We start from the raw sequence: 15,939 nt of genomic DNA on the forward strand, positions 1-15,939 counted from the left end.
GAAAGAAACATTAATGTGTGGTTGCCTCTTTCATGTCTCCTACCAGAGATCAGGCCCACAAGCCAGGCATGTGCCTTGACTGGGAATCGAACCTGTGACCCTCTGGTTCATAAGTTCATGCTTAATCCACTGAACCACACTAGCCAGTGTTACCCTTGATTTTAAACATGCAGTGAATTCAATGACTTCAGCAATGAATTCAGGCAAAAATAGCTCATCAAGCAATTGTCTGTTGTAGAATTAATGTACATACCTATCTCCTCTGCCAAGTAATATGGTTGTTTTGTGTCTTTTACAGTGACCAGTAAAATGCCTCGCACAGCCATAAGTATGATAAAAATTATATTTGACACCACCAGCATTTTGCCCCTTTTCCAAGTCAACATTGTTGAAGTTACACATTTTTATCCAAGTCGGTCACTTAACAAAAGAACTTAGGAATTATGTCCCCAAGTTACCTTTTAACCCAAAAACGCTGTCTTCACATTGGCCATCTTTCCTGCAGGCGACTACGTCGTCATGACGATCTATTTCGAACTGAGCCGACGGATGGGCTACTTCACCATTCAAACGTACATCCCCTGCATCCTGACCGTGGTCCTGTCCTGGGTGTCGTTCTGGATCAAAAGAGATGCGACGCCAGCCAGAACAACATTAGGTGAGTTTCAAAAGAGAGCCTCTCTTGCCACTTTGTGTCATTTCAGTACAGAAATATTCATAACAAGGCTTCCGATGACAGGGAATTCCAATGTAACTGATCCCAGGCGAGGGCTGCGAGGGCCATGCTGGGATTGTTACTCTTGGCAGTTGATTCCACGGGGGCCGCTTGCACGAAGCTGGGATTAGGGAGTCGGGTATATCACTGGTGTCCTCTGATGTATGCACCAACATCATGATGTCACCATGGAGACGTCATCCCAGCCTGGGATCGGCCACTCAAAGGCCTCATACATCGGTGTGAGGAAATAAAAACCCAATATCAGTAAAAGAGTCTCTTAATAAAAGAATGTCTGCTGGTGCATAGAAACTTTACCAGCAAACAAGAAAACAGTCCATTTTTTCTGCTGTAAGCTGCACACGAAAGCTCAGTCTGTTTGTGAATTTTCCTCTGTCCCCCAAAGTCCTCTTGATAAAACATTCCACTTGGGTGGTTCTAGAACTACGTACCATGTTCTATAGATCGGTGTTCCCCGATGATGGGAATTTTGTCTGACTTTCAATGTTTTGATATGTGAAGACAGGGAATGCGTAAGACTAAATAGAGAGGTCGTTTAGCGCCCAAAAATTTCTTTCAGAAAAGAGGGCTCTACCTGATTTTAAAAATACTTTTTGAGTCTCTCATATTACATCGTGCTTTTGCTGTGTTTGTTTTTATTCTTTGTCCGACAACAAAGTACTGTTTGAGCAAGATAATTTATCCTTTAATGTTCTCTACCGATGTTAGTTTGGCATGCTTACAGAAAAGACGTGACAGAATTGGTAAGTCAGATGGAAAAGGTATCACGTACATTTAATAACTATTCTAGGGGTTGTGAGCTGCATGCGTCCACTGTCATAGGGAGCGGGACGGTACCAGTCAGCTCTAAAACGTTGTCATAGGTGGTTATGTTTGCACACCTGACACTATGGAAGTCTTATCGAAGAGTGGTTATGGAAGCATGAAGAGGCAGAGATATGAGAAAACCACAGTGATGGCGTGTAACAGATTCACAGTCCAGATGAATGAAAAATGCCATTAACACCAGCATATTTAGTTAATACAGCAGAAAGGCTAAGCCTGAGAATAAAGGGGTCCCCTAGACCTCCTCTAAATAAGCTTAACTCAAGCCCTGACCATTTCAAGGAGACCGTCCCCCCACAAATTAACTGTCATAAGAAAGGATTCAATATACTTTAAAAAAAATAACATAGTCTTTATAATGTATCACCCACAATACTGAATGTACAATAAAAAATTACTAGCCATTCAAAGAGGTAGAAACATGTGACCCATAGTCAAGAAAAAATAGTGTCAATATAAAAAGACATGGGCTTTTGAAAGGCTTTTATCTGTTTGAAAAAGTTTGAAGATGTAAAGAAAAACATAATCTTAATGAAAGAACAGATGCATAATCTCAGCATTTACAGTCTATTAAAAAGAAAATTCCAGAATGAAATATAGGATAGCTGAACTGAAGAACTAACTAGGCTGAAGTGCAGATGGAAGATGGCAGAATAAAAGGTCATCTCTAATTAAATTCGCATAAAATTGATAAAATAGGAAGAAGAGGGTTAAAAGGATTTAAAAGAATAAACAGAGTCGCACTGATCCCTGCGACAACATGAAGACGTATTACATGGCTGTAATTTGGGATCTAAAATGAAAAGAACAAAAGAATGGGGTAAAGAATTCTTCGGAAAAAATGAAGTTAAAAATCTCCAGATTTAATGGAAAACACCTACCTACTAATTCTGTAGGTATGACATAGTCACATTTGTTAAAAAGCAGAATTGGATTCTTACCATGATTTTTTTCATAAACACATGCCTGCCACTGGTGTAGGCTCTGAAAGGGCGCATACCACTTTCATATGAAGCATCAGCACTTTGTTACCTACAAGTTAGGAGAACCTGGCCTTCCGTTGTCCGTGTGTGGATTCAAAGAAGGTAATTGCTGTACATCACCCAATGCCGAGAAGGCCCAGAGCAGGGTGAGGGCTCCAAGTTCTAGGTCAATATTCTTCACACCTGGCATGCGGCCCACCTGGGGGATCCAGCTCCTTCTCCACCTGGCCCCAGGGTGCAGGGGTGAGGGTAGCACCCTCAGCAGGTACAGGGAACCAATCAGCAGGAGCTGTGGTGTTTCAGCCAAGCTGGGAGGGAGCTCACTCACCCGTCACAACGCCTAAGCCCAGACAGACATTTCATAGCATTCCCACTGAGCCACAGAGGGGGTGAGAGGTCAAGTCCATGTCCCGGGAGCCCCTCTGGAGGAGAGGCAGCCTTCGCTCATTTCGTGTGACAGTGACCCGCTGACCTCCCTCTCCTCGCGTTTAGCAGCCCACATGCCTTTCTTCACTGGGTTTTCCTTCTAAACTACCCATGACACGCACGTCGCTTTCCTAAATCTTGCCCACAGTCTCCGATTACATCGTTAGTGTGACCCTCGCGTGTGAAATTTTCCAGGTCAGACCAACGCTGCGTATTATGAGTTCACTAGTTGATGGATGGGTGAGGGACAAACGCACTCCATGCACAGCGTTCATGTAAAGGCCTAGAATGTGCCGGGCTCGCTGGGAAGCGAGCAAAGGTGGTGAGGAAGATAGTTTTGCCTCTGCGGGTCAGCCAGCCTGTCCATCTGTTCGGGGAGAGACTGCCACGACATGCGCAAGGTTTACCGTGATAATGCAAACCGACAAACGAGCAAGCAGGGCGCCGGGAAAGCCCAGGGGTGGTGCCCGGGTGCGCGCGGCCCGCTCTGTGTGGGGCGCCGGAGGTGAGGGCGCCTCGGAGGTGGCGGTTCGCCAGTTTCATAGAGAAGGAGGAGTAGGAAGGAAAGTGTACGTGGTCCGGAGAAAACCGTGAGCCGTGGATCCGAGGCAGCGTTATGGCACGCTGCACGCTGCCTCTTAGTTGAAACATATTTGAAAGACAAAACGTCAAACAATTGGGGAATGACGGAAAAAACGGAAAGGTGTCCACTTCATGCGGGTATTTTAATGTTCTTGGGGAGACTGCGATGGAAATTTTATGAAAGCAGGGTTTACGAAATCGTAGACATTAACGTGTAAAAGCAATGTCACGCTCACGCAGTGTCAAAGAGGGTTCATGTAACAACGCAGCGTTGGAGGGGAGGGGGTTGGTGGGGCCCTGTGACAACCCGGCGCCTGTCCCCACGCAGGGATCACCACGGTGCTGACCATGACCACGCTCAGCACCATCGCCAGGAACTCCCTGCCGCGCGTGTCCTACGTCACCGCCATGGACCTCTTCGTGACCGTGTGCTTCCTGTTCGTGTTCGCCGCCTTGATGGAGTACGCCACCCTCAACTACTACTCCAGCTGTCGGAAACCGGCCGCCACTAAGAAGAAAACATCGGTGGGTGCCCGATTTTTAGGGAAGGCATTGGGGAGGCTAGTTTGAGATAAACGATGGGGGAAGGGAGGGAGAAAGAGAGGGAGAGAAACTTCCATGTGTGGTTATCTCTGGAGTGCCCCCTAATGGAGAACCTGGCCCACAACCCAGGCATGTGCCCTGACTGGGAATTGAACCAGCGACCCTTTGGTTCACAGGCTGACACTCATCCCACCAAGCCACACCAGCCAGGGCTCCTTAAGGATGTTATACAACAGGATATAAATAGCTACCTCAACAACACTTGAAGGACACAAGACACGTGTTCAGAAGATAGGAATGTCACCCCCCTCTTGAGCTCCACCCACCAGTGACTGGGAGGAATGTCATCAGACTTAAAATATTGTTCATACCTGGGAGGGGCAGGTGTACAATGCAGATTTTCATGGCAGCTTTGAAATGATTTTTTTCTGTGTTTTTTTTTACAGTTATTACCTCCAGATTCCTCAAGATGGATTCATGAGCGAATAAGCCTACAAGCTCCCTCCGTATGTATTAGCATTGCAGGTGCAAATATTTCTGTGACCTCTTACTAGACTGAGATAGAAGGAGTGTTATTGCTGATGTATGGAAGAACAGTGCGCACCCTGTTTTCAAAATGTGTTTGCTTTTTTAAAAATGTCCAATTTAGCACCCTGGCTATCGTAGCTCAGTGGACTGAGTGCGGGCTGCGAACCAAAGTGTAGCAGGTTCGATTCCCAGTCAGGCCACATACCTGGGTTGCAGGCCACGCCCCCCAGCAACTGCACACTGATGTTTCTCTCTCTCTCTCTCTTTCTCCCTCCCTTCCTTCTCTAAAAATAAATAAATAAAATATTTTTTTAAATGTCCAATTTAGAACATTTGAAAAATAAAGGGGCAGAATCCATCATAATCCTTCTACCAAGGGATTCATGCAGAGCATGCGCATTTCTGTTTTGTATGTCAACAAGATGTTATGAACAAGCTTCTATGTTACATGATCTTTTTTAAAGATTTTATTTATTTATTTTTAAAGAGAGGGGAAGGGAGGAGAAAGAGAGGGAGAGAAACATCAATGTGTGGTTGCCTCTCATGCACCCCCTACTGGGGACCTGGCCTGCAACCCAGGCATGTGCCCTGACTGGGACTCAAACCCGGAGACCCTTTGGTTTGCAGGCTGGCACTCAATCCACTAAGCTACACCAGCCAGGGCATAACACCCCTTTTTTATTACAAAATCTTTTATTACAAAACCATTCTGTCATGCATGTCATTCTGTCACATAACAATATAACACTCAAGCACACCATGGGACATTTTAGGTGAAATGTTCAAATTTATACTAAAAATCATTACACCCATATTATTACCCTGCCAACCACACTCACACAGGTGCTCCTTCTGCTGGGCCCTGTGTTGTGTGCGTTGTATTTTATATGACATAAAACTGGATATAGTCACAAATAGAGTGTATTAGGGACAGTAACCTGTTTCTTGTTCAGTTTGTAGCTCAGCTTTCCTTGGCAACGTTGTCACCGTCACTTCATGTGCCTTTTCCCACTCGCGTTATCTGAAGTCTCCTGTGGCCCGATCTGTCAGCCTTTCCTTCCGTGGTCTCTGCTCCCTGTGTCCCCTCTGCCCTTAGAATGACATGAGTCCCCTTGCCTTCCTCTGAGGCTGACTCTGTGTCATAAGCGCTTTCATGGATCAACTCACTTTATCCTCCAACAAACCAGTCTACAGAGGAGGAAACAGTGGTAGGAAGAAATGAAGCCCTGTGAATAATGACCAAAATTTGTCAGTTTAAAAAATATTACATTTAGTCCTGGCTGGCATAGCTCAGTGGATTGAGCGTGGGCTGCGAACCAAAGCACCGCAGGTTCGATTCCCAGTCAGGGCACATGCCTGGGTTGCAGGCCATGACCCCCAGAAACCGCACATTGATGTTTCTCTCTCTCTCTCTCTCTCTCTCTCTCTCCCTCCCTTCCCTCTCTAAAAATAAAATAAAATCTTTTAAGAAATATATTACATTTAATTATTCATGCCTCTGAATTTTCAGTCTATGGCTTGAGGTAAGAATCTATTAAAAATTTGAGAAACACGTCTTTGGACAGTGAGGTGAAAACCCCTTTCATCATATCATAATCTTTATATCTAATCCCTTCCCCATATGGTAAAGCACAATTAATTTTAGACTGTAGTAGAGAATAAAAAGCGTTTATGTGAGCAAAAAGGGCCACAGACTGGGAGACAGTTGGAGGCTGCAGCCTGAGCTGTGTCCCGCTGAGGCAAGAGGAGGCTGCTTTTCACGCAGAAAGGTCCCACCCAGGCTCCCAATGAGGTCCACCGCATGCAAATGAGGTTTCCAAATTCCCGAAGTCCTGATTGGTCGGCGTTCTGTGCCCCATACGTGTGGGTCACTATGCAGCAGTTCTGATTGGATGTGATTGGTCTAAATAGGAAACCAGGAGCTCCCTCCTAATAGTTGACTTGGAGGGCGGAGTCAAGCAGGAAGCCTAGAGCTCAGTCTGAGGTTCTTGCTGGTGTACAGGGTGCGTGAGGAGCCCACCAGCAAACGGCCACTGGACTCATTACGTGTAAAATCTGGACCCCTGGTTGGCCACAGGGGGCCCGTCTCAGCAGATAAATTTCTTGTCAGAGTCCGTGGTATCACTGCCCAATTACGCCAGATGCTTCATGCCTGTGGGGAGGAAAAAACTTTTCTCTACCCTTCCGTGTCCTTTCTGCTGGCCTAAAAATTATATCTAAATGAGACAGATGAACAAGAGAAATATCTAATTACATATGTATGTGCAGGAGAGGTTCAGAGACAGGAAGTTCAAATGAGGAATAATCAACATTCTGAGCTAAGGATGATGTAAAGCATCTTGGGGCATCAAAGGGTCCTCACAGGACCATAAGAAGGGCAGGGGTTCAGTAATTAGCAGCCTGCCTTGCCCTGTGGATACGTGAAAAGAAGTTCTCTCTCACACTCTCGTACTGTGGGCAAGATCCCTAATTCAGATTCTTCTAGAACAGCAATTTGCAACCAATGTGTTGCAAGAATTTTTTTTAATCCTCACCCGAAAATGTTTTTACTGATTTTAGAGGGACAGAAAGGGAGAGAGAAACATTGATGCAAGAGAGAAACATCTATTGGTTGCCTCCCAGACACTCTCTGACCAGGAATCAAACCCACAACCTTTTGGTGCACGGGACGATGCTCCAACCAATTGAGCCACCCTGCCAGGGCTGCCGCATGAATTTCTAAAACATGCAATACTTGACTATTTAGTCAGGGGCACTGACTTTTTTTCCCTTAGATTTTCAAATTAAAAAAAAAAAATGACAACAGCCAACAGCACCACAGAACCTGTAGTGTGAATGAATCAAAGTTTTACCTCTTTTTTTTTCATCAGACTGGCAAAAAATATTTTAAAAATTTTGGTGTACTGCAGAATTTTAGTAATTAGTACATGTGTACCATGAGGTGAAAAATGTTGAAAATCGCTGTTCTAGGTCATTAAGGGAATGGGGGGAAGAAATTTCTCTTCAGTCTGCAGGGTTTGGGCTGCCTTTCACTCAAAATAATCCTGGTACCAGAGAGGCACATTTTGGGGCGAACTGTTCTGAACCCCCACCTGCCCACCCAGATGCCGTGGGTGGTTTTCTCGCTGCTAGTCAGTAACTTAGGTTTGGTGCATTTCCACCTGCTCCTGAGGAGGCCGCCTGGTGATTCGCTCTCTGCACGGGGGTATCAGCACAGTTCTGGCTGCCCAGCCCTGGGCAACGAACATCCAGATGCTGCAAACAATGAGGGTTTCCTGTGGGGAACAGCAGCCCCGAAGCAACAGGGAGGGGTGGGCGTGTCCAGGGAGAGTCAGATGGAGGATCCGGGAGTGCAGAGGAGACATCACCCCACCCGCCAGGGGCTGGCAGGGGAGGAGGAAATAGTGATGCCTGTGGTGTAGAGGTGACACCTCAGAAAGAAAGGATCCCTTAACAAGGAGGAAAATGAACTCCTTCCCCCCGGAACCAGAATTTCACCAGAAGGAAGAAAGAAACATCCAATCAGAACAGAATGAAGAAAGAAGAATTCAAAAAAAAAAATGAGGAGAGGCTTAGGAACCTCCAGGATATCTTTAAACGTTCCAACATCTGAATTATAGGAGTACCAAAGGGGAAGAGGAAGAGCAACAAGTGGAAAAGTTATTTGAACAAATAATAAAGGAGAACTTCCCCAAGTTGGCAAAGGAAATAGACTTCCAGGAAGTCCGGGAAGCTCAGAGAGTCCCAAAGAAGTTGCACCCAAGGAGGAACATACCAAGATTCACATCATCATTACATTAGCCAAGATTAAAATGAAGGAGAGAATCCTAGAAGCAGCAGGAGATAAGGAGACAGTTACCTACAAAGGAGTGCCCATAAGACTGTCAGCCAATTTCTCCAGACCTTACAGGCAAGAAGGGGCTGGAAAGAAGTATTCCCAGTCATGAAAGACAAGGACCTACATCCAAAATTGCTCTATCTAGCAAAGCTTTCATTTAGAATGGAAGGGCAAATAAAGTGCTTCCCAGATAAGATCAAGTTAAAGGAGTTCATCATCACCAAGCCCTTACTGTATGAAATGTTAAAGGGATTTATCTCAGAAAAAGAAGATAAAAAATATGAACAGTAAAAAGACAGCAAACTCAGTTATTAACAACCACACCTAAAACAAAAACATAAACAAACTAAGCAAACAATTAGAACAGGAACAGAACCACAGAAATGGAGATTACATGGAGGGGTAGCAACAGGGGAGTGGGAGGAGGAGAGAGGGGGAAAAGGTACGGAGAATAAGCAGCATAGATGGTAGGTAGAAAATAGATGGGGGAAGGCAAGAATAGTATGGGAAATGCAGAAGCTAAAGAACTTATGACCCATGGACATGAACTAAAGGAGGGGAATGTGGGTGGGAGGGGGTGTGAAAGGTGAAGGGGGGAAATGGAACAACTGTAAAAGCATAATAAATAAAATAACTTTTTAAAGGAAGAATTTCACTTGGAAGACAGGAAGCAGCAGGCCTTGAAGAAAGTGCACAGAAAAACAATTCACGGAGAGAAAGTGGCGGAGACACGGAACTGTCAGCGAGAGTCTGCACTGCCGCAGCCAAAGAAAGGGGCTTTTAAACAGTTGCTGGTGATTGTCAGCATCTTCAACCGGGAAGATGCACAGGCCTCAGCCGGCTGCCCGCCCGCCGCTCTCACCAACCAGGGAAAGCAGAAGCCGCGGCCTCTGAGCACAGGGACAGGAGCCAGGGACAGATCCCGCTGACCATCGCACGTGTGCTTTGGGGACGGCTGTCCAGACTCGTGGGGGCCTCGGTTGCCTAGCACGCCCACGCGAAGCTAACGCCGGTGGCGCGCAGCAGCCCCTGCGTCCAGGCAGTGCAGCAGGTCCCCAAGGGTCGCACGGGCACAGCCCAGGGCCCGGCGGGCTGCAGGGGGCCTGGAAGGCTCTCAGTCACCGCGGCTCTGCACTTGGGGCCGTGTCTGACGTCACCGTGACAGTGGCGAGGAAGGCAGGTAAGAAAGGGCTTCAGCAATTGGCCATATGGCTATGGAGGACTCTCAACATTCTAGGTTTTATTTCAATTTTGTCAAGTGGAATTAGCTTCATTTCGAAGCCGCGAGCTGGAAATGGTGCGCTCTCGATGACCCAAGCAGGTGTCTACGCGGAGAAAGAGGGGGCGGCCATCTGGCTGACACTGTCAGACACGCAGGCAGTTGTCACTCAGCGAAGGTGGGTGTTCCAGCTGCCGCTGGTCGGGTGCCCTGCAGGTCCCTCCAATGTTCCGACGTAGGGACAGGAACCAGCTGTTCTCAGCAAACCGTGACTTCACAGCCACTCGGGTTTGGGGACCACGAACCTAGAGATGTGTCCACATTCGAACACAAGGGGCAGCGAGGCAGTGAGGTGGCTGCCGGCGCATGCGCAGTGGGCGGCCCTCAGTGAACTTGGGGTCCAGGACCCCCCCCCACCAACTCAGGCCGGTCCTCACACAGACACGCCCAACGACAAGGATGCCCCAAGAGCTCCCAGCGGGGACGCTGAGTCCCTGCACCTCCACCTGCGTGCCTCTGGTGTGTGCCTCCACACCGCTGTAAACACACGCAATCAGACTAACAGCCACAAGTGGAGGGGGCCACGTTTCCTCACAACAATAGTTTTTGGTAAAAATACAAGAGGAAGTCGCAGTGCCTTGTCATGAATCCTGAAAGGCCCCTCTATCCCGGAGCGTGGCACAAATGTCTGGCCAGCAGCCGAGACCTGGGCTTGTCTCCGCCTCTGCCGGGACTTGGGCGCCCACCGTGTCCACGGGCAGGACTCCGTCCTCGGCTGGGCCCGCACAGCCGAAACGAGAGCAGGCGGGCGACTAGGAGTTTCCGTTCTCTGAGGTGGCGCAGTGGAGTGGAGAAGGGCGTCCTGCTGGCAGGCGGCGAGTCAGCACGCAGTTCACAGGAGTTTGGGAGACGGCAGCAGCATGCGCCGAAGAAGGAACAGGCGCCTTTGGAGCCGCTCCCCAAGGTCAAGGGGAAGAGCGGGGCCTCTCACTTGGGGGCCAGCATCCGTCAGCCGCCCCGCCCCCTGCCTTTGTCTGGCCCCCGCTGACTGCCCACCCCAGGAGGGGAGTTGGGAAAGTGAAGTGAAACTTCCCACCACACAGAATTGGGGCGAGTCCAGCCACCACGCGCGGAAAGCTCATTTTCTACCGGAATCACACGGAACCAGAAGATTCTGTAGTCAGTGTCCTATACACTTTCTTTTTACCTCTTACTAATTGGGGGGGGGGCAACTTTTAGCTGCACAATTCAGTGCTATTCAACATGCAGGGGCTTCCAGACGGCCCCCGATTCCCAGCGGCTGATTTGGGGCTTTTCGAGGTTAGAGGTTAGCGCGGTGGAAAGTGGTCCTCGCTCAGCGGGAACCGCTGGGCAGAGCTAGGATGTTGGCGGCAGGTGCCTTGGACATAGGCCTCCCTCACGATACTGCCGACGGGCGTGTCGGGACTTAACCCCCCTGTGAGCTGAGCATCCATATGCGTCATAGGACGTACTTACTCCAAACCAGCAGAAAGGCAGGCAGAACAGGGCCTCGCGATGACTGACAGCCGTTTGAACACACGCTCCGCCCAGGAACCCAATGAACAGAACTAACAAAGGAGCAAAGCAGAACCGGGGGCAGGGAGACAAGGAGCAGACTGCCAGGGGCCAGGGAGGAGGGGGAGAGGGGAGGGGGAAAGAGAGGGAGGGGAGGGGTCCGGTCTACCAACAGGTATGAATGACCCGTAGGCTTGGACAACAGGGTGAGGATTGTTGGGGGGGGGGGTTGGGGGGCGGGACAGGTGAGAGCAGTTTGGGGAAAAGTGGGACAACTGTAATAGAACCACAATAAAAGAAAAAGAAAAAAGAAAAAGAAAATGTGCTCGGCTTTCCACACCCATAATCCAGGAAATGCAAGTTTTGAGTATTGCACTGCATACTTCTTGCATTCGATCTGCATAGAATAAATCCTCAAAGACTTCACCCTCTGGGGGCGGGGTGGGCGGGGCGGATGCGGAGGGTGCAGGGGGCGGGCCCGCGGCGGGGTGCGCGGCAGACCGAGGTCGCCCGCGCCTGTGGCTCGCTGCATCTGGCTGCGTCGCGGGCTGTTCTTCGCGCGTCTCACGGTGACTTTTGTGTCGCTCTCTCGTTGCCCGCAGAACTATTCGCTCCTCGACATGCGGCCGCCGCCGGCCACGATGATCACGTTCAACAACTCCCTGTACTGGCAGGAGCTCGAGGACACCTGCGTGTACGAGTGTCTGGACGGCAAGGACTGCCAGAGCTTCTTCTGCTGCTACGAGGAGTGCAAGTCGGGCTCCTGGAGGAAAGGGCGGATCCACATAGACATCTTGGAGCTGGACTCGTATTCCCGCGTCTTCTTCCCCACGTCCTTCCTGCTCTTCAACCTGGTCTACTGGGTCGGCTACCTGTACCTCTGAGCGCTGCCGGTGGGGAGGGGGGCGGCGCGCTTGGTCCCCCCGCCCCGAGCCCCACCCCCCGCGCCCCGAGCCGGCCACGCGCCCCAGACCAGTGAGGACCCATCGGGGTGGCACGAGGACTCTGCTCAGTCGGCCTGAAGTTCCGCCTCCGCTCTGAGCAGCGTGGGAGGACGTGCCAAATATTTCCATTGTGTATTTCACACTCACACGCACGCACACGCGCGCACACTCACACAGGCTGCGTTTCCACCCCTTCCCGAGTCTGTTCCTCGGTGGCGTTCACGAACGGTAGCAGCTGCCGATCATTCTTGCAAAGACATCTGTCGCCCGGCGAGCGGATACGTGAGACGCTCTCGCTCTCTCGGGCCGCGACCTTCCGGAGCTTTCCTCGGCCGCCCTCGGGGACCCCGCGCGCGCCTGTGCGGAGACGCTGCTGCTGCTGGAGACACGCTCACACCGACCCGAGCCCCGGGCCCCCAGGCAGCCCAGTGTGAACGGCCGTGCGTCTGGAGCCCGGCTCCTCCCTTGGTGGCCTGTTCTGTTGTGACACCCTCATCCTTAGCTCACCTTCCTTCTCCTCATACCCTCACCTGGGCTGGGGAAGGGAGTACGCGCATCACCGCTGAGTTTCCAGAGGAGGAAAAAATACGATTTTCAGATGCTTTCATGTTGCTGAAATCAACGGCGTTGGTTGTCTCCGGACGTCAGAAGGTCATTACTTTATGCCAAACCCCTGAGAATCCGCCGTATCTGAGCTTCCAGCTGGCGGACGGGTGGGGCCGAAGTTGGGCGTTTTACCCTGGGAGGTGAGTCCCGCCACCCCGAGGGGCCAACCCGGGGTGCGCGCCCGCTGATGACGCGCGGTTACAGGTTTGAGGATTATCTTCATCTTTCAAAGGAACGCAAACACCGTTCACAAGCCTTTGTCTCGAAAACGTTTTCCAGAGTGTGAAAGAAATGGAGGTGGGATTTTTAAAAAAAACTTTAGCGTATTAACTCTCAAGTCAAATCACTGTAGACGCAAAAAAAAAAAATGGGTAATGGCTGCCATCAGTGGTATATTTTGATGAACAACAACAACAAAAGCTTTTATACTTTGAACTATGGAGACATAGCAAAATCCCAAAGAAAACCTTCCCTGAAGTTATTACTCTTTTGATATTTTTGTAACACAAAACCAACTTGCTTCGTGATGTTAGTTCTTTGTTACCACAGGATGTCACTGCGTATATATTTCACTTCCCAAACACTTGGGAAGTTTCCCACCACTGAGAGCGAAAAAGAAAAGAAAAAAAAAGCGCTACCAGCTCATTCATGACACTTAGTCATCACTAAAATTTCCATACTAGAATTTGGGTACAGAATCTTTATGCTCCTCACCCAGAAAATGGAATTAATTTTATTGGAAACTGTAGAATTTTATTGTAATTATCTGTTGGCCATATTGTCATTTCTCAGAGAAAAGGGTAAAACACAATGGAGAGAGGGTATATATATATATATATAAGTGCCGATTTCACAGGATTTACTGGGTGCCGACCAGACACGGAAGGGGCTGGGAGTGGAAGCGGCCGGGAGAGTTGAAATGAGTCGGTTTCTTTTCATGAACGTCGCTGTGGATCACGTGAGTGCGAACTTACGGACGCGTGGTCACCCGGTTCCCAAGGGTCGAATCTGTAGTGCGGAAGCCTGCGGCCGGCGGGCCCCCCTATCCCCGCCTTCTGGCCTGAGGGCTGCCATACAGTCTGCAAGCCACGTGGCTCTTACTTAGCAACCCCAGTTTAAAACCTAAGATGATAAGTATTTGCAGGGAAACAGATTGAATCTATTGGCTTCGCTGAAATTTCTGCTGCCTTTGGAGTTTCACCTGCTAGTGTACAGACCGCCCCCTGCCCTTGGTGGCCAGGGGGAGGGGAGGGACACCGTGCCCACGGCACCTCAGGCTGTGACGCCTGAACGCTGAGCACCCAGGGGACTCGGCCCACGGTCCGTTCTCTTCAAACACAATGTCCAATTTCATGAACTTACAATTTCTCACAATAGGAAGAATTTCAACCTGTTGCATCTTAAAAGAAGTTCCGAAGGGAACTGAATTTTCTAGTGAAATTCTTCTCGGAAGGGAAGTAGCCTAAAAGCATTTTTATGGCATAGATTTGGCCTAAATTGACCTTAAATTTTTTTTTATTGATGTCTCTTCTTTCCAAGCTGCGCAACACCTGGAGGTAGCTGGCTACACTCATGAAATGACACACGCACACAGGACGTCTACACCAATGCCCACTGAGGCTCCCCCCAGCCTGAGCAGGCCCGCTGGTCCAAACTCCCCGGTTCACGGTCCCTTCCCCATGCAGGGGGGGCCTCTTCGTCCCAACAGACTCCAGCAGGCGTGCGCTGGCGGAGCACTGATTAGAGGCCCGCACACGCAGAGATTTGCACGCTGGTCTGACTAAGAAGAACTGACTCATCCCCAGAGCGCACGCCCCGCCTGGTCCTCCACAGGCTGCTCTTTCGAGTCCGTGTTCTTCCTGATCTGGGTCCCGGCTCCGGGGACGAGCTTCTCAGGCCGCAGCCCGGCAGGGGGCGCGCACGAGCATGGCGCAGGGGGAGGCTGAGACTGTGCGTGTTTTTGTCAGCGTGCGTGCATCTGCCTTCTGGAGGACGGGACAGGAGGGCAGGGACAGTGTGTGGGAAATGAGTCACACTCACGGGAGGGCTACCCTTCCCCGTAAGCTTGGCCAGCAGGGTACCCACGGGGTGCACCGCGTGAGGCTGTTCCACGCAGATCCCACACTCTTCCCGCCCCCCCATCCCCGATTGCTTTGCAGGGAGAGACAGGGAACATTTGTGGTGGCGGGGTGGCAGCTTGGGGAAGTGGTCCGGTGCCCTGCTGCCACTGCGCCCCTCACTTTCAGAAAGACTAAACCGGGGAGGTGACAGCTCCTCGTACTTGGAGCTGGGACTGTCCCCCTTGGAAGCCACATCTGGGCTGAGCCAGAGAGACAGGAAAAGGCGTTTCACATTCACGGAACTGGGGCAAAATGCTTCCCCAGGGCCTAGAAAGTTTCCGTTTTTACCAGGTTTCGACACCGCTGAGCAGAGGACTCTCAGCTACTGGACAGAGAGAGAGAACACTAGCCCGACGTACTGTGCACCCAGCCAGCACTGCCCCCGATGAACGTGACACATGCCTTAAAAGAACACGCAAAACTCCAGTCGTACCCATCTCGCAGACTTCCCATCGCCCGTGAACACCTATCTTTCTCACCAGGGTTTCTTTCTCCTCTCTGAGCGGATGGAGATGGGATTTCACTTGCCCACACACAAACAGTCTGATCCCCATGTGGGTGCCAGCTCCACGCAGAACACAGTAGTTTTGGGGTTCTTCCATTGAGGAAATGCTTGTGCTCTGTGGCGAGGCGTTTTCAGGCCCCACGCGAGACACTGGGGGACAATCTTTAGGTCAGCGACATTGTGCTTGTCACACAGTGGGCGTGTTCCCATTGCACCTCGCCGCTCAGTCTTGTTGCCCGGACGCAGCTCACTGCGGTGAAAGCGTTTTGTCGTATTTCTGGCTGCCCTGCACAATCCCCACCCCGGCAGCCAGGGGAGGTCACCGCAGACGCCACTGTGCATCGAAACCCCTGCCGCTAGCCAGCACCAGGACACTCCTTACCTAAAGGGCTAGAAAACAGGACAGACCTCTTCTTCCTCCACCGGTTTTCTCTCGGCGGCCAGTAACTGAGAATCTTCTGCGATTTCCTTTGCGGACTCAAAGAACGACATCAGAGCCACGCGCTCAAGACGCAAAGCGTTTTCAGAGCATTTTCGGCTCTCCCCCC

At 50.3% G+C, this 15,939-nt stretch overlaps 1 protein-coding gene across 1 annotated transcript in view; it reads left to right on the forward strand.

Moving 5' to 3' along the window:
- The window catches only part of GABRG3 (gamma-aminobutyric acid type A receptor subunit gamma3), a 344,454-nt gene extending 332,354 nt beyond the window's left edge, over positions 1–12,100 (forward strand). Inside the window, exons 7-10 of the mRNA XM_045825024.1 lie at positions 506–658; positions 3,881–4,077; positions 4,542–4,601; positions 11,819–12,100. Of these exons, the coding sequence (XP_045680980.1) occupies positions 506–658; positions 3,881–4,077; positions 4,542–4,601; positions 11,819–12,100 (692 nt within the window). The remainder of the gene's footprint in view (positions 1–505; positions 659–3,880; positions 4,078–4,541; positions 4,602–11,818) is intronic.
- Positions 12,101–15,939: the final 3,839 nt, after the last annotated feature.

Source organism: Phyllostomus hastatus, unplaced genomic scaffold (genome assembly GCF_019186645.2).
Source record: "Phyllostomus hastatus isolate PE091 unplaced genomic scaffold, TTU_PhHast_1.1 phas_scaffold_555, whole genome shotgun sequence".
NCBI classification, from domain to species: domain Eukaryota; kingdom Metazoa; phylum Chordata; class Mammalia; order Chiroptera; family Phyllostomidae; genus Phyllostomus; species Phyllostomus hastatus.